Source organism: Castor canadensis, chromosome 10 (assembly GCF_047511655.1).
Source record: "Castor canadensis chromosome 10, mCasCan1.hap1v2, whole genome shotgun sequence".
Classification (NCBI taxonomy): domain Eukaryota; kingdom Metazoa; phylum Chordata; class Mammalia; order Rodentia; family Castoridae; genus Castor; species Castor canadensis.
This window is the reverse complement of record NC_133395.1, coordinates 32,092,579-32,119,440: the sequence shown is the minus strand read 5'-3', so window position 1 is coordinate 32,119,440 and position 26,862 is coordinate 32,092,579. Positions and strand designations below refer to the sequence as shown.

Here is a 26,862-nt window from a genome sequence, read left to right as displayed (position 1 = left end):
GGGTATGAATAGCAATGAAAAGGTGTGGTTCTTAATTCTGAAGTACAGGAAATTTTGGCAAATGAACAACCACCTCAATGGGCTATGTGAACTAATGCTCACACAGATGAATATAGTTCAAGTCAAACAGTTTCAAAGCATTTTCATATAATCAACCCAAAGGTTGATTGCAGGGTTTTGAGTCCAGGACCTTTGAATTCTTTCTGTGAGACTTGTGATCCCACTTGTTAAATTATTTGGAAAGCAGAAAAGCAGCAATATACTACTATATATATACTTTTTTTTTCATGTTCACATGCCAGGCACTTTACACATATTAATTCTACAATAATGCAATGAGTTAAGAAATCTAAAGCTGAGAAAAATTACAATCACATAGTTGCTAACAAGTGGTAAAGAAGATGATTTTCAAAAATATCCTCCAACTATAAACTTTATTTCAACTAGATATTTATAAATATTTTATTTTATGGTAATTAATATGTGTGTTATAGGGGGACTGCTCTTCTTGGGATTACACCACCAAATAAGTGATCAACTCCTTCCCAAAATAACAATACAATTCTTGGTTCCTGCTTTTTAAGTCCCACACAAATTCAGACCACCAGAGTAACTAGAATGGTTAAGACAGAAATGCTTCTGATAAATTGCTAATCTACTGGGAGCAGCGTACACGTAGACTATACTGTATTATTCAGTTTAGCACTGCACATGCCACATGTCACCAGCCTTCCAGCTACAAGTCAATCAACAGAAGCAGGAGTAAAACTTTTCACATTGGAAAAGAATAACTATATAGTTAAAATGGACTTCACCAAAGTTTAAACTTCCTAAAACAAACAAACAAAAAAAAACCAAATCTAGTTATTTGTTCTAATACTGAAAACTATCATATTTCATGACAATAATAAATTCAAGCTATTCAAGATACTGAGATACTGAGCACACTTCAGTGATTTTTGTCACCTCAAGAAGTCACTGCAAATTAAGGAATGGTGCTCACTGGTATAATCAGACCACAAAGCAATGCTTTTAGGTAGCCTCTTCATTTTAGCAGCTGACTTGAGTAACCTCCCTTTCAATAGCCCTTACAGCTTCATGTGGTATGGCAGGATCTTGACTTATGCTGCTCATTCTTCACATTGCACAGTAAGATAACACAACCTGAGGGCTGGGATTTGAGACTAGTTATTATTTTTACTATTTCACTTCCCACTCAGTCAAGAACACAAAATACAGCTGTTCAATAATTATTTTCTATGAAATAACATCCAACTATAAAGTCCAATTTATGAAAAAAGTGCCCTTTTTTGCTGTTCACGTCTGAGGCATTATCACATTTAACTACAATATAACTAGAAGTTTGCATGACTCACAAAATAATTACCAGCTAAAAAACAACAATAATAATGGTAGTGATGATAATAAATCTGCTTCTTCTGTGTCATAAGTCTTCAGTGAGAAACAGAGAAAAAGTTGCCAAGTCCTCCACACACACCGATAATGGAATCATTGGTCTCTATCACATATATGGCATAACTGCATCCTTGCCTCACAAGTTCATTACACAGTGAAAAAGAACGGTTTTACTTAATAACTAGTAGGACTCTTTCAAAGGCAATCCCAGCTTGGGAACATCCAATTGTCCTGGATAAAGCACTCTCAAAGTTGCACTGTAATCTAGACCATTCCTACTCAAACCTGACTTGCCTCTTTCCTTTCATAAACAGTGAGCCCACAACAACATGTCTAAAGGCTTTCCCTTTCTAGGCCTGCTCTTTTCCTGCTTTTCCCCTCATAAATCCTTTGCACATATATTCCTGTATTGACATCTCCTTCTTGGAAAATATGAACTAAGAAGGATGGATTTTCTACTACTTTTGACCCAAACACTCTGATTATATTAAGTAGGATATGGACTTGGCTGCTGTAATGAAAGTCAAAGTTAACAAGGACTTAAGGTAGAAGATTACTTCCACTTAAGTAATGTCTAATTGTAAGAAACTGATGCGGCAGTTTATGGTGTCAGGGACCTAAGCTATTTCTAACTTGTTGCTCTGTCATTCTGGTCATCTACATGATGACATCTCCACTTCCTTTCTGTAACAACATGATTACAAAGTTGTTCATGTTACTTTAGTTCACATGTCACATCCCAATGTAATGGAGGCTGAGAGAGATCATCTTCAGCTACTGAAACTCTACTATCAACCGAAGTAGGAAAAAAGGATATTAAAAAATGACTACAAAGTATTTCTACAAATTATTCTTTGTTACTCAGGGTAAGTCAAAATACAGTTTATCAGAAAGACCAAAAGGATTTCATTTAAAAATTATTCAAGAGCTTTAATATCTTTATGTTAACATCAGATATGCATTTCAAAACCAACAATATATCAAGACCATGACTAAATCCATTTCTGATTATCTACCTACCTACCTACCTATCTACCTACCAACCTATGTATCTATCTATCTATCTATCTACCTATCTATCCACCATCTATCTCACCCACCCACTTACCTACCTACCTACCTATCAGTGCAGCTGGGGATTGAACCCAGGGCCTCATGAACACTAGGCAACTGTGATTACCACTGAGCTGTGCCCCCAGCTGTACTGTTGATGCTTTAAAAAAACACAATTCGTGATGCGAGTGGTGGAGCACCTGCCTGGCAAGTGCAAGGCTTTGAGATTAAACCCCACTACTGTCAAAAAAAATAAAAAATTCCACTCAGACCTTTAAAACAACAATTTGGGGATAGTCATTGTTTTTTCTATTGCCATGTATAGCCTTTAAAAATAGAATAAGAATCTGTTTGGATTTTGTAATAATCGTAATCACTCACATTTAAAATGCATAAAATGTAAATCAACTTTTTTCCTTCAACTATAAAATCACCTACCCCACAGAATCACTCAACCATACAATCAAGAACCACCAATAGGCTAGAGTTTTGTAAAATGGTAAGTATTTTTTTCAATTCTAGAAACATAATATATACGTAGGAGAAAGAGACAGAAAGAAACAAAACAAAATAGGTTGGATAAAAAGAATTTAAAGGTCTAGTATCTAAAGGAAAAGAAGGTAAGTACCTGGAATTGACATCCCCATGGCCCAGCTGTCCATGCTGCCCATATCCAAATGTATAGACATCTCCATTTTCCATTAAAACCACTGAAACCAAAACACAGCTTTATTGTCTTCATTATATGCATTTTATATTTCTATCATAACTGTACTGAAGGCAATATAATTTTTCTTGTTTAAAATGTATAGGGTCATTAAAAACAGGTAATGGAAGCCAAGCAAAATCTATATTTAATGAAAAATTAGTGCAATTTTAGATTTGAAAAGTATTTGTAGGTCATAGAACACGCTTTTCCTAATACATTAAAATTCTTAAAAATGACATTTAATAACAATTTTTAATGACACTGATTGAGGTCAATTGTAAAATTTTAACAATGGGTATATTACATTTAAAATACTGTTCTCTAATATCTAGATAATTATAGGTAGCAGATGGGTTGGAGCTGTACATAATTATGTATAGCATCAATGACATGGTAGACCTTTAAAGTCTATCAATGCCTCATCAGGCAAGGAAATATATTTATCAGTTTTTAATTTTTATAAAGGTTGAAGAATACAACCTAACCTATTTAACCTGCATGTCCACAATTTACTAAGAATTATTTTGTACATATTAAGATAATAGAGAAATTTGATATGCCCATTTCTCATTGAACATTAACAAAATACAGAACATGTTATTAACCACAGCATTTTACAGTTGAAAGGGATTCCATCTCAACAATTTCTTGAACTGAATTATAAAACCCATGAGACGACTGACTAGAAATTAGTTTTTGCACACTTTTTAAAAGACATTTCATAATAGATACAAAGCTCTTATAACTTGAGAGATACTGCCACAGACACACAGTTAACACTATGTCCATCAAAACTAAACAAGTTATTTAGCACAACTGTAAAAATGCAGTTATACCCTAAAGTTCCAGCTGCTACCTGAATGGTGAAATCCACAGCTGACTTGTACTGCCCGCAGCTCACAGTCAAATCGCACAGAGCCTGGAGGATAAGTTGTGATTTTGCTTGCATCCTTGTCTCCTCTTTCTCCACTTCCATCTGTAAGTGTTATATGTGTAATTAAGAAATTATTCAAGTTTCAAATAAAATTTTAAATCAGTTTACTATGGAAGAACAAGAGAAAAATGTTAAAAGGAACAAGCAGGAAGAATCTGCAGCTGTTAGAAGTGAAAAGATAAGAATCTACCTGCAAAGAAGCAAACTGGAAAAGATACACAGTGTACTTAGAGTTGCAAACATCACTAAATCAATAAAAATAGACATATGATCTAGTTATGGATAAAACCTTTTAAGCTGGTCAGTTATACAATGAAAATGGATAATTAAGTTACAGAAATAAAATTGTAAATGTAAAACTTAAAAGTTTATATGAGAAAATTTAGTTTTCATAAAAAATAACTGCATGCAAAGTCATTTAATAATTATTTTTCTTAATGATATTGTTAGTACTTGCCATTTAAAAAAATTCCTAGTTGACTCATAGGTGATTTGGATTTTCCAAACAGATCTCAGGAACGCCTTATTGTCCACCAGCATTGCTAAACTCAACTACACTTTAAAAACTTTGAAGACCAAGGAACTTTATTCAAGATAGTATAGATTGGTCGCCTACTCTCACTCAACTCTCCTGTCTCACCTTAGTACTTAGCCATTCTACTTTGTGGCCTTCTTCTTGACCCCAACATGGTCTTCAACCAAACCTCTGTCTTCATTCCTTCTTTCCTCCTCTGTTCTTTTTCTAATTTCCTCCATTAAGCTAGTTTTAGCATTCTCTTTACTACTGGTTTCTACTTCTGACTGAGTTTTCTGTCATCCTAATCATAGCATCAAAAAACTACATTCCAGAATATAAAAACTTTACTTTTGAATGTATAAAGAGAGACAACTCCCTTTTCTGAATCAAAAAACTACATGATAGTACTAAAATATGAGCTGTATGTCTTCAAGATTCAAGTTTCTTGCACATAGAATAAATGTAAATCTGGAAGGAATTTCACCAGAAGGTCAACTATTCTAAACCACTCTCTTGTACTATTGAAACTCTATACTAGTAGATATAATATGCATATACATATATACACTCACTTTTAGTTCTATATTTTCATTGCTCATTTGGAATGTTCATCAGAATAACATTAAGTCATTTTATTCTTTCTTCTTTATTTAACTTTTAGTATAATCCAGGTAAGATAAGTTTGACCTAAATTGTACTTCCCTTTCTACAATTAAATGACTACTATTTTGAAAAGCATTAAACCCTTTACAACACTCAGACAGCAAAACCTTACTAATTCGGAACAGGTAGACTAATGTGACTTACTAATTCAGAACAGGTAGACTAATGTGACTTACTAATTCGGAACAGGTAGACTAATGTGACTTACTGAAAAATACTGATCATAGAACATTTAAGTAAAAATTCAGTTTTGTTACCTTCAGCAATACAGATTATAAATTAAATGCTAAAACAAATAAAATGTGTTCATCTACATTATACTTCAAGACAGGCCAGTATTACATTAAAATGTACCATAAACATGGAAGTCCTTTAACATACAAGAATTAACTGCTGGACCCAGAGGCTGAAGGCACGTTGAAGGAATCCTTCATTTCTTGAGCCCTTGGTTTGAAAAGCTAGTGATTTTAGACAGGTTTTCCCTTAAAAGTATGACCCTGAAAATTCAGAGGAAGAAATTACTTTGAAATTTTTACTTAGGAAAAATCACAAATACTGCATCTAAAGTAACATAAATTACGTATTAGTGAGTGGTTTTACTAGAATAGGATAAAGAATATGGTTTCTGTTCTGCTAAATTTTCTAATGTGGGTTTGCCAAAATAAATGAGAGAGTGGATTAGATTAAAAATATCACAACTTTTCATTTCACTCCAAATGAAATATTCTCTTAGTTCAAAGTAATCTCATCTTGGAAAGACAGTGGGATGGTTAAATACACACAAGGACTTACATACAAAAAAGGAATACATATTTTCTAAAGGCTATTTAAATAAAACACCAAATGTAAAGAAATTTTACAACTTTATCTCAACAGACAAAAAATGTCTAATTATTAAAAGTATGTCTGATTTAATTAAAAATCAAGTTGTATTCACATGATTTTGCCAGATTTAACTAAATTGAACATTTAAAGTATCATTTCACTTTACATAAATGTATCAGTGTCATGTTAGAAACTTTTCCCTTTGAATTTAGTTAGCATTTTGTCTCCTCCCTTGACTATAGACTGAAAACAGATATAGTAGAGACAGCATCAGGGAAAGAAAAAGCCTAATAATTTACTGAAAAAAAAAAACATAATGACTATTACTTAGAGGTCAAAAGCCTAATAGAAACATTTTGTTAAAGAGTTATCTAAAAATAGAATGATGTTAAACAACCTGTATCTACATAAAAGTTTTTCAGTTATTATAGATGGTGAAAATATTGTAAGTAAAAATTAAGTTTCCTGATTACTGGCAAACATATATATGTAAAAATATGACTTGATGTCAAAAAATCATGTACACTTACAATAATTTAGAAATTTATAGAAGTTTGTCAAAGTAAAAGGATACTTAAAAAGCAGCCAAACTTTAGTGCAAATTCAAGAATCAGCAAGTGAAGTTCAGCAAGATTAACTCTGCGCATGCTCATTATTCAGAGCAGTATTATTAACAGAAAGAGTATTCAATCTCATATTTATAGGAAAACAGGTCTCAATAATCTTATAATTGTCCATTTAAGTAAAAGCATATATGTGTGTTTTCCCTAATGTATGTTCATATGAATATATATATGTGATATTAAAACTATAACATCTAAAGTTTTGGCATATGTTAATATAAAACACATAGTATATATTTCTATATGTACAGAAATATAGGAAAAAAGATTCAGTATCTAAGGGACTCTAAATTTTAAGTGTAATTTTAGTCATACACATCACAAAAATGATCAAAAAACAGAATAAGTACTTTAAACAAAATCATTAAAGTAAGCCAGCAAGAGCAGCAGCAGTTGCAGTTTACTAAGCATGTGTTCTGTGTTCAATGATGTAAAAACAAATACCACAGTGCATACATGCTTATGGGTACTGGAGCCTCAGAGTTGGATCAGAATCCAACTGGACATTGGGCTTTTAAATCTTAGCTTTCTCACCTATGAAATAGCAACAATGGTAGATCACCTCATAAGGTTCTCAGGAGGATTAGGTAAAATAATATATGAAAAATGTGCAATCAACATTCACTATTGTTGCATTCTTTAATTAAAACAGAAGTCCAACGAGACAGGTTTTTCTTTTAATTTTACTGAGCCATAAGGGATTAAGTGACTAAACTAAATACTTAAGGGATTAAATAACCAGCCCAAAGACATAAATGGTAGGGCATACTTGGAGTTTTAACATAAATAAGGCTCACGCATTTTTCTATCACAAAATAGTCGGCATATGAAATACTGTGTAAAAATAAAAAATTATGTAATTAATGAATCAAATTTTGTATCTTCAGGAGAATTCTAAGAGGAAGCAAATAATTTATTTCAAAGAATTAAAGCTAGTGTTCATGGAGGATTTCTATGTGCAAAGACTGTATGTGTGACATAAATTTTAATCTTCATAGCAACCATTGTGAATTATTGTTCTTATTTTTAAAATAAAGACACTGACCCCAGGGAGCCTAACAAATTCATGAGCAGCCATGCAGTTTGAGTAAGCAAATTTAAGATAACTGAATCCTAGTTCTAAAGGCCATAATACTTCCATTACACCATACCATTTCCAAAGAGAAATCAGGTGCAAAATACACCCAGCATGACTAGCAAGCATGACTTCAGAAATACACATTCGTTACTTTAAAAGAGATTCCAAGACTATTTCTAGGACAATTCAGATGTTCCTAACTACGTATATACTGAAATGTATGTATGGTATTGAACTTCTAAAACAAATGTTAAAAATGAAATATAGTTTCTGATAACATTTTAGAATAACTGATTATGTTAAATGGGACTCTATTTATTGCTGAGCCTTAAATACTCTATTGTGCCTTTAGTCAAAATTTGCCATTCCATGATCTCTGACTTCTTTCCAATTAGACAGAAGCTCTCCAACTTTCCATCTTAGGAATCACTCCTGTTAATAAATCCACAGTTCTGACTCCTTAAGAAAGTCATAGTCTAGAACATTTTAACAGTATCATCCAATCTGTACTAACAACATAATTAAATGTAAAACAGAAAACAGCAATTAGTATACTGAACTTCCCAGTGGATGAGCTAGAAGACAAATGGTATAAAAGAGAGAAAGAAATAAAAGGAAAAAATTAAAAGACTAGGAAAACATGTAGTAAAAGCAGTGAATGGAGAGATGAATAAAAGCCAGGACAGTGAATGTAAAGGGTTAGTGGGTAGATAGGAATTAGAGAAGGGTAAATTAATACTTTATGTAAATAGGGCACCATTTGATGTTACTATTTGCATTGTACATTCATTTTGGGATTAAGGAGATAAAACTAGAAAATCCAAAATATATATATATATATATAAATAAACCAGGTTCTATACTGTAATATACAAAGTAAGGCCTTCCAAAAAGGTTACAATTACACAAAGAGCACCCTTGTGGGAGGAAAAAAATTGACTGAAGTCTAGCTATTGTTAACAGTTTTTATGGCTAATAATTATGTGACATTGGAAAAAGTCTCCTTTAAATTTGTAATCTGGGTCTTTATTTAGCACTTCATTTAAAAATCTAGAAAAAAATAAATACACTTGTTTATAAGATGTTAACGTTTACACTTGATCTTAGCCACAAGGCTGAGAAGTCATATGATACTAACACTTTAAATATTTCATGAGATGTGAATTCCAGCAGTCTCAGAAAAATTCTACTTTTATATACTTGAGGGAACACTGAGGAAACCTGTTTTAATAGTGGCGTAAGAGATCAGTGATTTTGGCAGTAAGTAACATAATTTACATAGCATACTCCAAATATTATTCCTTAGGCTTAAATAGTTATGATATTTTTAGAATACTCAGTAAATACAAACACAAATCTTACTACGGTTAATTACCATGATATTTAAAACATTCTCAAATTTTATTTATGCAGAATACACCTTAAGTTTTGAGCTTTCTATTTGGGATTTTACTAAAAATAGAAGTATTGTCTGTTTTGCTTTGTGGTTTTGCTTTGAGTGGCAAGCTGACAGATTGAGAAAAGCAAATGAAAACAAGGCTGATTATACTACATTGCATATCAAAGGTTTTTTTTAATGAAACTATAAGTTTTCCACCCAAATAAAAAATAAGACACAATACTAATTAATATGTCTATATTCTCTTCTTATTCTATTTTTTTAGGGTTTATCTTAAGCATTTAAGAAAACAGCATCTGTATGTTGGACTAGCAAAGTGAAGAGTCCCTGGTTACCATGTCAGAATTTAACTCATAATTTATGCATAAATTAAAATTTTTTATGCAATAAACTCTTTCCTAATGTTAGCTGAGCCATAATTAGTGTCTTAAAACAAAAATAAGCATACCTTAGGAATACTTTAAATTAACCCAGAACTCTGACATCTCAAAGAACAATGCAGAAATAGATTTTTAGACCCTCATAGACTTGATCAGAACTCTGACCAATACCAAGGATGAAAGCAGGTGTATGTATGTGACTCACTCTTGGCAGACATCTATCTCTATTTAATCTTTAAATCTCAAATATTTGTATATTCACGTGCTGTAAATCTTAATATTTAAGAAGTAGAAAAATACAACAGCAGTCTTAACATAACTTTGTATATTGCATTTAATAATTTTGTCAAGTCTAAAGCATTTTAAAATGACTATAAAATGCCACATCACAGTGATGTACATCAAATATTAAAGGATAAAAATTAGAAAGCAACAATATTTTTCCCACCTTCTTTTAATTTTGTGACATGTGAAATGAAATGGAAAAGGTATACTATATAATATCATCTTCATTAAAGCTAACCACAACAGACAATGACAGGAGAAGCATGATAGCCACTGACACTGACAAACAGTACACTCCAGCATATGCTTTCTCCTCAGGCTGTGTAATAACGACAGAAGCAAAGCAGAAGAAGTCAGCCTTGTGCATTTTCCCCAAAGACAAAATTCAAATGAGTGGAAGAAACTGGGAGAGCATCCCGCCTAGTTGATAAGGAAGACCAAATACCTTTGTGCTTGTCCCGCTTATGCTTTAGCTGTGCTGGATGGGATCTGAGTCTGGCTAGAGCCTGTTCTCGGTGGTTCATAAAAATAGGACCAGCAAATACAAGGGGGCCTGAGGAGAAACATTTTGTATGTGCATAGAAAAGCTCACAAAATGAAAACACTACAATGAACAAAAGTAATTCAAACTAAAATGCATGAAAATTTATTCTAAACTGTTTTGGACATACTTTCCTCCCAATTCCCCCACTCTAGTCCCCACCCCCAACCACTGCCTATTTACCATTCCACACACATTAGCATCTTAAACACAGTTTATAAGGTACTAATCTATCTTTTATGCTTATAAAATTATTGGGTAATTACTAATAGTCTCAAATAGATAATTAAGAAGTTCCATTAAAATGAGCCAAATTATCTTACAAATATTTTTCAATATCATACATTAAAATTTAGTAAACCATTTGTTTGTTGAAAACAAGTATCTTTCCTATTGAAATACTAAAATCCATAATCATTAACACGATCTTCCAGATTTTTCCAGGTCTGCATCAATCTTGCTATAACTCTGAAATAAAAATGTTACTGGCTTTTCCAGAATGGCCATCATCAGAACACAAACAACAACAAATGTTTGCAAGGATGTGGGGAAAAAGTAACCTTTATTCACTGTTGGTGGGAACGTAAATTAGTATAGCACTATGGAAAGTAGTATGGAAGTTCCTTAAAAAATTGAAAATATAACTACCATATTGATACCACAATACCATTCCTGGGCATATGCCTGAAGGAATGTTAAGTCAGGATACAATAGAGACATGTGCAAAACCATGTTTACTGCAACACTACTCACAATAGCCAAGTTACAGAAACAACCCAAATGTCCTACAACTGATATAAATGGATTAAGAAAATGTGATACACACACGCAAGAGTATTATTAAGTCATTAAAAAGATGTAATTGTCATTTCCAGTTTCAGAAAGACAAAGATTCCATGTTTTCTCTCATCTGTGTAAGCTAGATCCAAAAGGTAAGCATATAGACAAATATAAACATACATACACATGTCTATCTATATAACATGTTTACAATAGTGGGACTTTTTGAGTGGACTGGGGGAAGAGGAAGAAGAAAAGACAGGATAGAGAGTGAATAATATTGAAATACATTGCATCTGTGTAGGAAGAAGGCATAATGAATTATAATGAAAGCAGTTGAATGATGGGGTAGACGGAAAGGGTAAGGAAGAGTAATAGAGGAGGTTAATCTTACTGAAGTACAATATATTCACAAATGAAATACCACCGCAAAGCCATTTTGAACAATGCATATACACTTTAACAAGCGAAGGACAGTAATATAAACGAGATCCTATTAGGAGGTGGGTACTGGAGGGTGGGGGAGGGGGAATGAAGAGGATAAAGGAGGGTGAATATGGTAGATGTACCCTATATACTCACATGAAAATAAAACAATGAAACATTTTGAAATCATATTAAGGGGAAGGGGGATGAGGGAGAATGATGGAAGGGATGAACTTAACCAAGGTACATTGTAAGCATATATGGAAATATCACAATGAAACCCCTGTATAACTAATAAATGTACAGCCTTTTAAAAAGGCTGGTAATATGAGGATAGGTAAGACACCTAAAAAACTAGATAGCATTTGTTGCCCTCAATGCAGAGAAACTAAAGCAGATACCTTAAAAGCAACTGAGGCCAATAGGAGAAGGGGACCAGGAACTAGAGAAAAGGTGAGATCAAAAAGAATTAACCTAGAAGGTAACACACACACACAGGAAATCAAATGTGAGTCAACTCCCTGTATAGCTATCCTTATCTCAACCAGCAAAAACCCTTGTTCCTTCCTATTATTGCTTATACTCTCTCTACAACAAAATTAGAAATAAGGGCAAAATAGTTTCTGCCGGGTATCGAGGGGGTGGGGGGGAGAGGGAGAGAGTGAGGGGGGAGAGGGAGGGGGCAGAGAGGGTGGTAAGGGAGGCGGTGGGAGGAGGGTGGAGAAATGACCCAAACATTGTATGCACATATGAATAAAAAAAACAAAAAACAAAAAAAAGAGCTGGCTCAAGGTGTAGGCCCTGAGTTCAAACCCCAGTACTGCAAAAATAAATAAATAAAGTGTACGGGAGAATGTGCATAGGTCATAAGTAAATACAAAAAAAAAACTAAAAAGGCTGGTAAAGTGGCTTAAGAGGTAGAATGCCTGCCTAGCAAATGTGAAGCCCTGAGTTCAAACCCTAGTATCACCAAAAAAATAAGAAATAAAAATGTTATTAACTCTCCTACATGTTCTAAAAGAGGTTAAGAAAACAAGACGAGCAAAAAAATAATCAAAAAAGTTTCTAGGATCTGGTGTGTATTGTGGGGTATGCTGGGTATGTGTGTCTTTGAACATACATGTGGAAACAAGGATAACCTGAAATTTACACTGATGGTGGAAAGCAGTATCTAACTCACTGTCCCTAACACTTTAGGACACTAAAGTGGCACTTCTTTCAACAGTGCCACTATATAGTCACACCAAATCTGTGCAAGAACAAGGCATAACAAAACACACTGAAAACTGTTAAAACATGGCTGCATAAAATTCCATTCTGTATAGATACCACATTCTCTTAATCCATTCGTGAGTGAGGTTAGCCTGGCCCAAAAGACCAAAAATCATATGTTCTCCCTCATATGTGGACATTAGATCAAGGGCAAACACAACAAGGGGATTGGACTTTGAGCACATGATAAAAGCGAGAGCATACAAGGGAAGGGGTGAGGATAGGTAAGACACCTAAAAAATTAGCTAGCATTTGTTGCCCTTAACGCAGAGAAACTAAAGCAGATACCTTAAAGCAACTGAGGCCAATAGGAAAAGGGGACCAGGAACTAGAGAAAAGGTTAGATCAAAAAGAATTTTTTCATGTGTTTTCTGGCCATTTGAATTTCTTCTTTTGAGAAAGTTCTGTTTAGTTCACCTGCCCATTTCTTTATTGGTTCATTAGTTTTGGGAGAATTTAGTTTTTTAAGTTCCCTGTATATTCTGGTTATCAGTCCTTAGTCTGATGTATAGTTGGCAAATATTTTCTCCCACTCTGTGGGTGTTCTCTAGCAATAAAGGAAATGCAAATTAAAACCACACTAAGATTCCACCTCACCCCTGTTAGAATAGCCATCATCAGCAACACCACCAACAACAGGTGTTGGCGAGGATGCGGGGAAAAAGGAACCCTCTTACACTGTTGGTGGGAATGTAGACTAGTACAACCACTCTGGAAAAAAATTTGGAGGCTACTTAAAAAGCTGGACATCGATCTACCATTTGATCCAGCAATACCACTCTTGGGGATATACCCAAAAGACTGTTACTCCAGAGGCACCTGCACATCCATGTTTATTGCGGCACTATTCACAATAGCCAAGTTATGGAAACAGCCAAGATGCCCCAGCACTGACGAATGGATTAAGAAAATGTGGTATCTATACACAATGGAATTTTATGCAGCCATGAAGAAGAACGAAATGTTATCATTCGCTGGTAAATGGATGGAATTGGAGAACATCATTCTGAGTGAGGTTAGCCTGGCTCAAAAGACCAAAAATCGTATGTTCTCCCTCATATGTGGACATTAGATCAAGGGCAAACACAACAAGGGGATTGGACTATGAGCACATGATAAAAGCGAGAGCACACAAGGGAGGGGTGAGGATAGGTAAGACACCTAAAAAACTAGATAGCATTTGTTGCCCTTAATGCAGAGAAACTAAAGCAGATACCTTAAAGCAACTGAGGCCAATAGGAAAAGGAGACCAGGAACTAGAGAAAAGGTTAGATTAAAAAGAATTAACCTAGAAGGTAACACCCACGCACAGGAAATCAATGTGAGTCAATGCCCTGTATAGCTATCCTTATCTCAACCAGCAAAAACCCTTATTCCTTCCTGTTATTGCTTATACTCTCTCTACAACAAAATTAGAAATAAGGGCAAAATAGTTTCTGCTGGGTATTGAGGGGGGGAGCGGGAGGGGGTGGAGTGGGTGGTAAGGGAGGGGGTGGGGGCAGGGGGGAGAAATAAACCAAGCCTTGTATGCACATATGAATAATAAAAGAAAAATGAAAAAAAAAAAAAAGAATTAACCTAGAAGGTAACTCACACACACAGGAAATTAATGTGAGTCAACTCCCTGTATAGCTATCCTTATCTCAACCAGCAAAAACACTTGTTCCTTCTTATTATTGCTTATACTCTCTCTTCAACAAAATTAGAGATAAGGGCAAAATAGTTTCTGCTGGGTATTGAGGGGGTTAGTGGGGAGAGGGAAGGGGCGGACTGGGTGGCAAAGGAGGGGGTGGGGGCAGGGGGGAGAAATGACCCAAGCCTTGTATGCACATATGAATAATAAAACAATAAAAAAAAAGAAATATTAACACCCAAATTGAGATGCACCATAAATACAAAATACACACCAAATTTCAGTCATAATGTAAAAAAAGGTAAACTACCTGAGATTTGTTATATTGATGCCATGTTGATGCATAATATTTTTTCATTAAAATTGACTGAGTTAAAAAAAAAAGAAAACTGTTAAAACAATACAAGATGGGGTGGAGAGGGTGAGGAAGTGCAGTGGAGAGAGGGTTGGATTGACTGAAGCACAATACATTTACAGATAAAATACCAAGGCAAAAATTCCACAGCTACCTAAACAATGAACAACAAGAATCTAAAACAGGTCACACTAAGGGAAGGGCAAATGAAGAAAGTCAAGAAGGTGAATATGGTTGATGTATTTTCTATACAGGTATGGACATGGAATATTCAAGCCTGTTGAAATCACCATGAGAAGAGGATTAAGGAAGAAAGGAGAATAATGGAGGGGATGAACCAATTTGGGGTACAATACATATATATAAGGAAATGTCACAAACTCCCTATATAACCATCATAAACAAACAAAAATGTCTTTTGTAAAAAATGAAAAACAGGAAGGTAAAACAAGTCCTGTGTGGGGGTTGGAACCAGTGGGAGGGGAGAGGGCATAAGGAAAGGGTAAAGGAAGGCTAATATAGTGGAAACACTATGCATTTATGTATGAAAATGGAACCATGAGAACTTTTTAAACTGTTCTAAGAAGGGAGGAGGGGGGATAAAGAAGAAAGTTGGAGGGGGTGAATCTAAGTAAGATACATTGAAGGTACTTTTGTAAATTTCACAATGTACCCCCAGTACAACTATAATATGCTAACAAATCAATAAAGGAAAAAATTAAAATACTTTAATTTACCCTGGAAAAAAGTAAAACAGAAAAAGAAGAAATTTGAGTTATACCGTGTTTTAGCAACTTCAAAAATGCCTTCAAATTTCAATAGTCTAAATGTGACAGTTAAGTTACCAGTATTTGAAAAGAGTATTGTGAAGGTATATAAACACTGAACACTTAATAAAGAATGTCTTTTAAATGACTTGGCTGGTCTTTAATTTGTCTAGTGATGAAACAAATTGAAACTACTTTCCCATAATAAAATAAACAAAGAGCAGATTAACTACAAAGTATCCTACATTAAACATAAAAAGTTGGCTATCAGAAACATTTCAATTAAGTTTCTAGATACTGACAAAAATACAAGTAGCACCAATCCCATGAGAAACCAAGAATAACAGTCTATGATTAACTATAGATTGAAATATGCTAATTAGATGTTAATATAATAATTACTATTTCCCAGCAATGAAGTACCAGTTATTTTCAAGCTAACATTATATAACTTAAGCTCCATTTCTAAAACGAAATAAAGCTGATATATTTCAAATATGAACCACATGTCTTATTACTCAACACATTATTTTTCCACTGATTTAATAAAGCAGAAAGTATAAATTACTCTAAAAAGGACTTTCTAGCCAGGCATGGTGGTTCACACCTATAACCCCAGATATTCGGGAAGTAGAGATTAGGAGGATCAGGTTTAAGGTCAGCCTGAGCAAAAAGTCCATGAGACCCCATTGCAAGGAACAAAAAGCTGGGTGTGGTGACAAGTACCTATCACCCCAGGTACATGGGACACATAAATAGGAGGATCTCAGTCCAGACCACCAAGATTCTATTTGAAAAATAATGAAAACAAAAAGGGCTAGGAGCATGACTCAAGAGGTAGAGTGCCTGCCTGACAAGTGCAAGGGCCTGAGTTCAAACCCTATGACTCCAAAAAGAAAAAAGCACTAACTACATGAAAAAACTGTAAACGTTAAAATAAAAAACAGTAAGTTTATAATCCTTTTCTGAGTTCTAGGTCAGACTGGGATATTATTTCTCTCCATACAAATATACACACAATATTCACTAACAATCTTCTTATTAAATTCAGTCTTTTTAGAAGTTTTGGTGTATAGATCTAGAAGGCCAATCAACCATGCCTAAAATCAACACAATGGGGCTCTAAAAATCTGTTGTGGCCCACAGACTAAAACAATTGTTCTTACAAACATAAGTCAATCGTTCATTTATTCACCAAACATTTTTCATTATCTTTTATGTAGCAGACACTAGGTGCCATGAATATAATGATAACGACACAGGATTTCACTGGAACTCAGTCCACTAGGGAAAATAGAAATAAAAACAAAAAACTGCAATGGGCAAATATGATAAAGTAGGTCTGTGTATTCGTTCTCTGAAGGATGAAGGCATCAAAATGACTTGGGTGGGAGGTTTCAAAGGATACTAAAAGTTTAACAAGAGAAAAGGAAGGGAAGAGAGAGCATTCTAATTAAAAGAGGGTAAATTTATGAAAGCCTGAAGATGTTATTGTATAGTCATTAAAAACACATATAGCCAAAATGAACGGAGCACAGGTTATGGAGCAGAAAGTGGTGAGAAATTAGTTTGATACCATGAAACTTCATTCTAGAGGCAAAGAGATACCCCTGAACTATTTTCAATTAGGCAACAAAGACATATTCTGATTTGGGCACAATGCCATGTCCTTGGAACAGTCTATTTGGGAAAGGAAGAATTTATGCACAACCATCAAGAAATTATGAACATGGTATGACAAAAGAAATCATACTATAAGGGCAAGCTGGCAAAACTGATGGTAAGAAAGTAGGGAATTTAGGGGTACTAGAAAATAACACATAGGCTAAGAACTAATAAAGAAAATAGCAGATTACCACAAAGGTTCAAAGATATGAAAAATAGTGGGGTTGGGAAAAGGAGTAAGAACAAAGACAGATGAGGCTATTGAGACAGCATTTGGAATTCATCCCAAGGATGGTTGGCCTTTTGGTTTTAAGCAGAGAAATGCTACTGATCAGATCTGCACTGCAGAATGATCATTCTAGACAGAAGATGTAGAAGACTAGGAGTAAGGCCAGTTAAGAAAGGTTTTGTGCTGTACCTCAGGCAAAGAAGAAGCCAGAGCTAAGGAAACAGTGCTGGGATTCTGAAAAGTAAATGTATTCAAAAGCTATTAAAGAATTAGGAAGCCCGAATTAATGCAACTTGTTAGTCACTGGGAAGAGTGAATAAAGTAAGCACGAAAGGACCAGACTTAAATATTTAGAAGATCCTGCCATTTATGTGTAGGCAGTAGATTATTCAGAACCCATCACAGGTAGGTGGAATAATAAGTGGCAGTAAGCTATTGGTGATGCATTTCAAGAACTTAAAGACTATTATCCTTTGATTCAGTAACTGCACTTCTACAAATGTACCCTAAGGAAAACTCTAAAAAATCTCAGCCCAAAAATGTTTACTATTAACTGTAGCTTTCTTTTTTGGAGATAAGAGTCTCTACTGTAGTCCACACTGGCCTCAAATTCACTTTCTTCCTGCCTCAGCCTCCCAAATACTGAGATTACGTAAGTGTGCTGTCTTACCTGTTTATAATTAAACAGAAAATTAAAATAAGCCAAATAAGAGAATAATCAATAAAAATACTATAGTATATCCATTTCATGAATAAATATTTAGCCAATAAATTAAGACTTATGAAACACTTTAGTGATATAGAGAAAAGTACCACTCTTATATATTAGTCTTGAGAATATGAATTCCTATAATGCTTTAATAACAATGTGAAATGGCTGTCAAAATTTAAAATACACACTCTTTGAAACTGGCATTCTATTTCTCGGACACTACACTGTAGACACAAAAGTACTGCAATGCACAGCTCTAAGTTTAAGAATATTTATTATCACAAATATTATAAACATGATAAAAATAACATGAATGCCCATCAACAAAATAATGGTTGCAGAAACCATGGTGTAATGTTATATAGCAATCACACAGAATGTGGCAGATACTATTTATGACCTGGTTTATATGGATATTATGGTAAAATGAGAAAAGGACATCACAAATGTATAGATAATATTAAACCACTTTTGTAAATAAACATGTGCCTAGACTTTACATATATGTACACATCCACACATGATTATATCTTAATGGAAGAAGATAAGGACATATACCTATTAGAGTAGTAACCTCATTATTATGTAGAGAATAGGAAGGCAAAAAAAAAACTAGCAAATTAAAAAAATGTATATAACAATAATACATAAAACAAAATGCAGTGATATAATAGAAATGTATAAAACTTTATTAGATGACAATGAAATAAATTGACAATTGAATCCAAGGATAGGTTTGTGCAAAGTCTGTCATCTAAATTCTTCTATCACTTTAATTTCTATATATGCAAAAAAAGAACAAAAAATATTATGGGGAAAAAAAGGACACCAATTATGTGTCATAGCATGAAATTATACAAACTAAGCAAAATCATGTATGAAAAACTTTAAATTATATTAAAACTCTACTAGTGCATCTTTACATGAAAAATTATACTGACCTTTTCTAAACTTGTATTTCCTAAATTTTCCACATAATATTTTAATATTAAAAGAGACTTTTATCTGGAACTGGAATATCAGTTAACACTATACTTGATATGTCAAATCATGAAAACTTAATGGTCTGAGAGGCTTAAAAATAGCAACATCAACTCAGTCACTCTGGAATTAAAGAGACTACAACAAGTTTATTTTTATATTCTAATATGTAACTATGGGAAATGGATTTTTTTTTTTATCAAAATGGAGTCCTTTAGTCTAGAAAAGATGTTCGGATTTTTCTTAATAAAAATCATCCAAGTTTTTTGAGTAGCATCCCAATGTAAGAAAGGCAATTATGTCAAGGCCAGAACTGGAAAAAATCAAGCTTTAAGTGAATATGAATCTACTAAATAGCCCAACCCCACTATAACCACCAAACATTTACTTTGAGTTTAGTACATGCTAGCCACATCTATCACTAATCTTCATTAACATTCTTAGTTAGGTAGGTACAGATGTCATCCCCAGTTAAAGGTAGGAAAGCTGAGGTTCAGGAAGGTTAAATTCCCAGTGTCATATGCAGTTGGTAGAAGCTAGGATTTGATCTAAAGGCTAACTTCAGGACCCATGCTCTTAGCCACCATGCTCCAAAGCTAGGCTAACCATGTAATTTATTATTCAACTGAGACTACTGAGAGTAACAAGGCACTATTAAGAAACATGCCTGGATAATACTCATAAAATGGAACTGTCCCCTGAAGTCAGACATGGGCTTATACCATCTACAGGTCAAATTATGAAACTTTGATTTGACCTTTATGAGGAAAAAAAAAAAAGGGCAAGTAGCCAACTTTACTGAAGTTTAGTTTTCCTCACAACAGAATGCTGAAAGGGAATATAAAGATTAGACAGTCATCCATTAGTTCTGTTGACTGAGAGTTCTACTTAAGAATTCCAACAAACAAGCACCTCACTTATAAAGTTAAATCCTAGAGCTAAATTATATCAACAGACCTGAGGCTGGCTAAGCAAAGCTTTAGCACAAGAACTGGGCCCTAAAATGCTGATCAACAGAGACAACTACCATAGACTGGGTAAATAGAATAAGATAGACAAGTAAATAATATAATCCAAAAGTTAATTAACAATGAACATAATTACTAACGAATTACTAAACATTCTGTCTCTAAAAAGGTACCAAGCAAAACCCAAGAAAATAAAAGACTAGTAAGTATGTGTGGTAGTTGGAACATTAAAAATTTGACATTACTATTCTCATGAGGACAAATCAAGATGAACAGCCTTCGCTAGCCCGGTGCCAGAAGACAGCCTCCAACACTGTCACAGGATTCACATTTGTTTCCAGGACCAGAGCCCAGAATCAGATTCTTTATACCCAAATACTTAGATATAGAGGTTAACAAAACAAACTCTAAACAAAAGGGATTCCTGTACCTAATTAAAATAAAAGCATTTTGAAAAAGGCAAAGATAAAGTATAAATCCTTTAATACCTATCTATATTTTATAAGAAATAATAGATTATGTTTTAAAACGTAGCTCTTATTCTTTTTATAATACAATATACTTCTTGGAGAAGTTACAAAAAATTTAAAAGAAAACAATCTAGAAACACATCTCAATTAAAAAAAACTGCTAATATTCTACTACTTACCTTTTGGTTTTTTCCTATGCAAATGTGAATATATATCTTAATTTTTTCTTATAAAAATTTCTTTGGTGGTATTAGGGTTTGAAGTGCTCTATCACTTAAGCCATGCTCCCAGGTCCCTAAAATTTTGTATTCTTAAAAAATTGCTTTAATGGAGTGCTTAGAACAAATACAAATACAAGATCATATAAGTATCATATCAGGACACCATTTTTAATAGCATAAGAATGTCCAAAGTCATATGTCAGATCGTAATTCTGAAGTTTGACTTTTAAAAAATGGATATATAGGCTGGACATGGTGGCTCATGCCTGTAATCTCAACCACTTGGGAGGGGGAGACAGAGGATCACAGTTCAAGGCCAACCCAGACAAAAAAGATCCCCATCTGAGGCCAACCAGGGCAAAAGTGCTAGACTCTATCTGAACAGTAACTGAAGCAAAAAGGGCTGGGGCATGGCTCGAGTGCTAGAGTGCTTGCCTAGCAAACAAAGAACTTGAGTTCCACAGGTGTGGGTGGCTCATAGCTGTAATCCTAGCTACTTGGGAGGTTGAGATCAGGAGGATCACGATTCAAGGCCAGCCTGGGAAAACAGTTCATGAGACCCCCCTCCCATCTCCAAAATAACTAGAGCAAAATGGACTGGATGTGTTCCTCAAGTGGTAGAGCAAGCTTTGGAAGCTTGAAGCCCTGAGTTCAAACCTCAGTTCCACCAAAGGAAAAAAAGATACGTAGTTAGAATTCTTATTTAAAAGTAAAAATATTTTTAAAAAATAAACACAATATACAAACACATATCACTTGCACTCTGCTGTGTTAACTGAAACACACATATGGGAACTCTGTCCTCCCTCTGCAGGATTCTGTGGTACCTGAGGCAACCGTGCAAAGAGATGTTCAGCATCAAGTGCACGGATCTCGGTTAATTTCAACAACATGAATAGAAGAGCTGTTGCAACTAGGGTCCACAATGAAGACCCCAGTTCACCCACACCAGGTATTTAATACATATTCTGCTTTAGCAGACATGAAACAGGATGATATGTATAAGGAAAAAGTTCAACCAAACATAAGGATATGACAAATGTTTGTGCACCAATAATCTGAATGAAGAGTATTCATTTAAGCTTCTATATATTTAGGACTGTGAAGAAAACTTGTCACAAAATATAGATCATTGCCAAGATCCATGTCTGTATTTGGAAAATCATAGATAATAAGTCCTTTAAATATTTAATTAGTGAAAGAGTTCTTTAACCTTTACATGTTTAGATTCTATATTAATGTTTTTAAAGTGTATGACACCTTTTTAAATGAATGGTAAAGGATATTCTGTAGTCACTAAATTTTGTTTAATTACCAATGTATAATTAAATGTTTCTTTACTTCCAATATGCTGAACTATCCTATAGCTAGAGAAGAATATCTTTTTTTTTTTAGGAAGAAAAAAAGTAACAAGATGTATAGCATCTGGTAAATAATTAATGTCATCATAAAGATGTGTTATACTTTAGTTAAAACCTAAGAAATCACCACATGCATTGGTTCCCACTTGTAATCCTAGTTACTTGAGAGGTAGAAATGGGGAGGACAGTGGTTCGAGGCCGTCCTGGGCAAAAAGTCAGCAAGACCCCATTTCAGCCAGTAAGCTGGGCATGGCGGCACACACCTGTCATCCCAGCTCAGCAGAAGATATAAATGGGAAGATCTCCATCCATGCTGCCCCATGCAAAAACACAAGACACTATTTGGGAAAAGCCTAAAGCAAAAATGGCTAGGGGTGTGACTCAAGTGATAGAGCACCTGCCAAGCAAGTTCGAGGCTCTGAGTTCAGTACGACTAAAAAAAAAAAAATAATTTAAGAAATTGCTGGGTGGGTGCTGTAGGTCAATTTGTATGACTCAACCTAATATTTCTAAAGAATGAAGAAATAAGCAGTAAAGAGAAAATTCTGATAGGCAGGCTTAAGAAAGGCTGCTCTTAACATAAGTGATCTCTTAATTATATGTTTTAAAGAGTTAAAACTTAAATTACACAAAATTATACATTTTCCAAAGAAACATTTAATGTACAATTTTACCACATATTTATATAATGTGAGTAATAAAAGCATATACATTTATCTCATTAAAGTATTTTAAAGGAAATAACTTTATGTAAACAAAGTCAAACTAATAGCAAATATTCACTGTATCAATCACTGAACATTGCTCACAATATGTTATAAAGAACAATCTGGATAAAGGTTAATATCCAGAATATACAAAGGAACTCAAAAGACTTCACAGAAGAAGAACAATTCTCCAATTAATTAATGGGCAAATAAGCTAAACAGACTGTTCTCAGAAAAAATACAAATGGCTAATAAATACATGAAGCAATGTTCAGCATCTTAGGACCGTTCCTGAAACTGAGGGGGGGAAGGGGGAAGGGGGGAAAGGTAGGGAAGGGGTCAGGGTAGAGAAATGACCCAAACAATGTATGCACATGTAAATAAATAAACAACAACAAAAAAGAAAATGCAAATCCAAACTATACTAAGATTCCATTTCACTCCAGTCATACTGGCCATAATCAAGAAAACAAAAACAAATACTGGCAAGGATGCAGGAAAAAGGAACACTCATTTACTGTTGGTAGGAATTAAACTAGTGTAATAACTATGGAAACCAGTATGGAGGTTCCTCAAAAAAAACTAAAAATACACCTAACTTACGATCCTGTATGTATCAAAAGGAGTGTAAATCAATATACAAGCGAACACCTGCATACCCATGCTTATTGAAGCTCTCTTCTCAATAGCCAAACTGTGGAATCAGGTGATTTTATATATATGTATGTATGTATGTATGTATACACACACAAACATACACACACAATGGACTATTACTCAGCCATAAAGAAAAATAAAATTATGTCATTTGCAGGAAAATGGATGGTACTGGAGATCATCATGTTGAGGAAGATAAACCCAAGCTCAAAAGGCCAAATATATGTTCTTGGTCATTTGTGGATCCTAGACCTAAAATGATGATGATGGTAACAGTAATTCATGTCCAATTATAATAGGATATGAATAGATATGGGGACTGTCTTGGGGGAGAAAGCAGGAGAGAGGAAGAAGGAAAGGAAACAAAACTGAGGATTGAAGAGGATGGAAGCATGCTGTGTACATACATTACAAGGACAGCAAATGAAACCCATAAAACACTGAAAGAAAAGGGAAGAAGGAAAGCAGGAATGGAGATATAATGTAGGGAGTGAACTTGTTCAAGGTGCACTGTACATGTGCATGGATTTATCACAAAATATCCTCAAATTATTAATGTATAATAAATCAAGAATAAAATTGAAAAACTAAACAAAGAACAACTTGCATGTTCCAAGTACATGGTTCACAATTTAAATTTAATAAAAATAGATTTGCCAGGTATACTATGTATTTTGTTACTTATTCCATTTTTCATTAAAATAACTAGAAAAAGTGTATGATTATTAAATACTAGTAAGTTTATTTTATGTATCATGCCATTTCTAGTAAATGTTAAAATATACAATATCAAAATATTTCTTATCAACATTTTCCCTAATGGGAATAAAATCATAGGCCTCTGAAACAATTTGTTTTAATTCTACAAATAAATGATTCTGTTAGACAACAGCTTTAGAATATAATATTAACCTCTGCCCACTGGATATATACTAAAATGACAATTATATATAACCAGTATTAAACGCATTTACAGGCTAAGCCTGATCAAAAAGAAGAAAAAAAAAAGGTAATACCCTATTTTTTTAAAATAAAACCAGTAGACTTTCTAACTTGCGTTTCTTATTTTTGGAAAAAAGCATATGTTTTTTCCTAAAAGGGTACAGAAAAGCATAATTATGCACTGGAGTGAAGAGAAGCATAGAACATGTCCAAATGACAAAAGATCATGAATAAGTAAGAAACCAAATGGAAAGACTACCTTAAACTGAATTTCATCTACGGGCAAATACAAGAGTCCAAAGTCTGGGTGAAGGATAAATTCATAGAATTTTTTTTTTTGGTTTTTTTGTGGGGTTTTTTTGTTGTTGTTGTTTTGCTGTGATTAAATAAAAAAAAAATTTTTATTGTTATGCTGGGAGTACATTGTGGCATTCACAAAAGTTTTTACAATACATCAAATATTCAAACACTAGAAGTTACACTTGGCAAATGGCAAAATATGAGTTGACTTATGCCATAAACACACTACTAAATGAAATGTATGTTATTATCACAATTCTAAACACCCTGAATATTTTTATGAGTTTTCAGATTACTAATTTTAATGACTCTTACCAAATCAGCCTATCCTGTAAATTGTTCAGTGATCTTTGTAAAAGGTAAGAAGACTTTTCTATACTTTCTCTCTGTAGCTCCATCTTACCTCTTCCTTCTTCTAATCTGTGTCTTCTGATTACACGCTGCCGTTTTTCTTCTTGTCGTAACTGAAGGTGTTCTTCAATATTAACCCCAGGTACTGGGACAGCTAGATGATTGACCAAGATAATAATAGTAATGATAACAACAACAAATGTTATGCAGCATATGTAATAGCTAAATAGCTAAAACTATACAAAATTCAACAGAGCAAAAGCTAGCAAAAACATTATCTAAAACACAAAATTATGTCCATTGCAAGAGTTCTTAGCAAAAAAGGAAAAAGAATCCCATTCCATAATTAACGTCATATTGACAATTACCAAAAGAGCAGTATTACAAATATCATTATCTTAATTTTAACATATATATAATGGAAACTAATTACACTAGTAGAATTGCTGAGTTGAGGACAAGAGTTCAAAATTACAAATCAAATTACCTAAAAGAAGATCTAAAGGTATCATTTCTTTCACTGCATCAAGAATCCCTCTTTGTCTTGCTTCTTGACCATCCAACTCTCTTGCACAAGCCTTGCAACATCCACACACAGCACAGCCAGATTCCCCAGAACCACAACCACAGATCCTGTTTTAAAACAAACAACAACAAATTAAAAAGCAGGCTTAATTGAAATCCTTATTTTTCCTTAAAATTCTTTACTGTAACACTCATTTTTCTGACATTAAGTTACTTTTAAAGAAGAGCTATGAATAGATGAATAATTAAAAACAAGAGCTTATTAAGCTCCTAATGGGCATAATGGGCGTGTCAATATAGAAAACACAACTGGACGCTGCTATTGTCAAAGCCACTATTAACAAAAAGTCTTTTACATGCTTTCTCAGTTAGTGAAGTGCCATCATCAAGTGGTCTGGATGGGTGGGTGGTGTGAAAACAAGCAGCATTGCTATGTACCAGGCAAGGTAAGGGAAACAATGGCAGCCTTCAATGAGTGTGCTAGCTTGTCATCTTCAAATACTGTGTTCCCTGCCCCCATTCTTGATATGCCATCACTTCCCATTCTCTCTTTTCACTGTGACCAACTGCCTGTTCTTTTTCTTCTTCTTTGTCCCTTTCATAAAAATTGTAAACCTTATGGCATGTGTTTCTCACAAAATGAAGAGCAGAAAGTCAGTGAAGAACTAACTTTGTGTTTATGTCTCTCTGCATGTTACTGGGATTTAAACTCAAGGTCTTGCACTTGCTGGGCAGGTGCTCTACCAACTGCACCACACCTCCAGTTCTTTTAGCTTTAGGTATTGTTTGAATAGGGTCTCACATTTATGCCCAAGCCAGCCTGGACAGCAATAAATAGGGGATGGCTGGGTTGGTAGGCATGCACCACTACTCCCAGCTTTTATTGGTTGAGATGGGGTCTCATGTACTTTTTTGCCTGAGCTAGCTTCAAATTGTGATAAACCAGATTTTCATCTACTGAGGAGTTAGGAATACAGGTTTCTGCCTGGCCCAAGAACTGACTCCTTATGTGTATTTTGTACATGTAGAAGGGATAACTTTATTGTTATTCGTTCGATCAGTCTTTAAAAACTTTAAACCGCCTTGCTGAGCCCATGGTTATCCAGATTTATCTGGC

The 26,862-nt window shown here is 34.1% G+C and overlaps 1 protein-coding gene across 14 annotated transcripts in view; it reads right to left on the bottom strand.

The window, feature by feature from the left end:
* Mycbp2 (MYC binding protein 2) overlaps positions 1–26,862 on the bottom strand; it is a 257,047-nt gene that overhangs the window by 162,250 nt on the left and 67,935 nt on the right. For 11 of the 14 annotated variants that reach the window (XM_074043187.1, XM_074043188.1, XM_074043191.1 and 8 more), the window contains 5 exons: positions 25,708–25,853; positions 25,273–25,374; positions 10,328–10,435; positions 4,035–4,154; positions 3,098–3,179 (listed from right to left, as the gene is read on the bottom strand). In XM_074043187.1, coding sequence (XP_073899288.1) covers positions 3,098–3,179; positions 4,035–4,154; positions 10,328–10,435; positions 25,273–25,374; positions 25,708–25,853 — 558 coding nt within the window. Of the gene's footprint in view, positions 1–3,097; positions 3,180–4,034; positions 4,155–5,673; positions 10,245–10,327; positions 10,436–25,272; positions 25,375–25,707; positions 25,854–26,862 lie in introns of those variants that run through there. The other 3 variants (XM_074043192.1, XM_074043193.1, XM_074043199.1) reach the window with 3 other exon arrangements.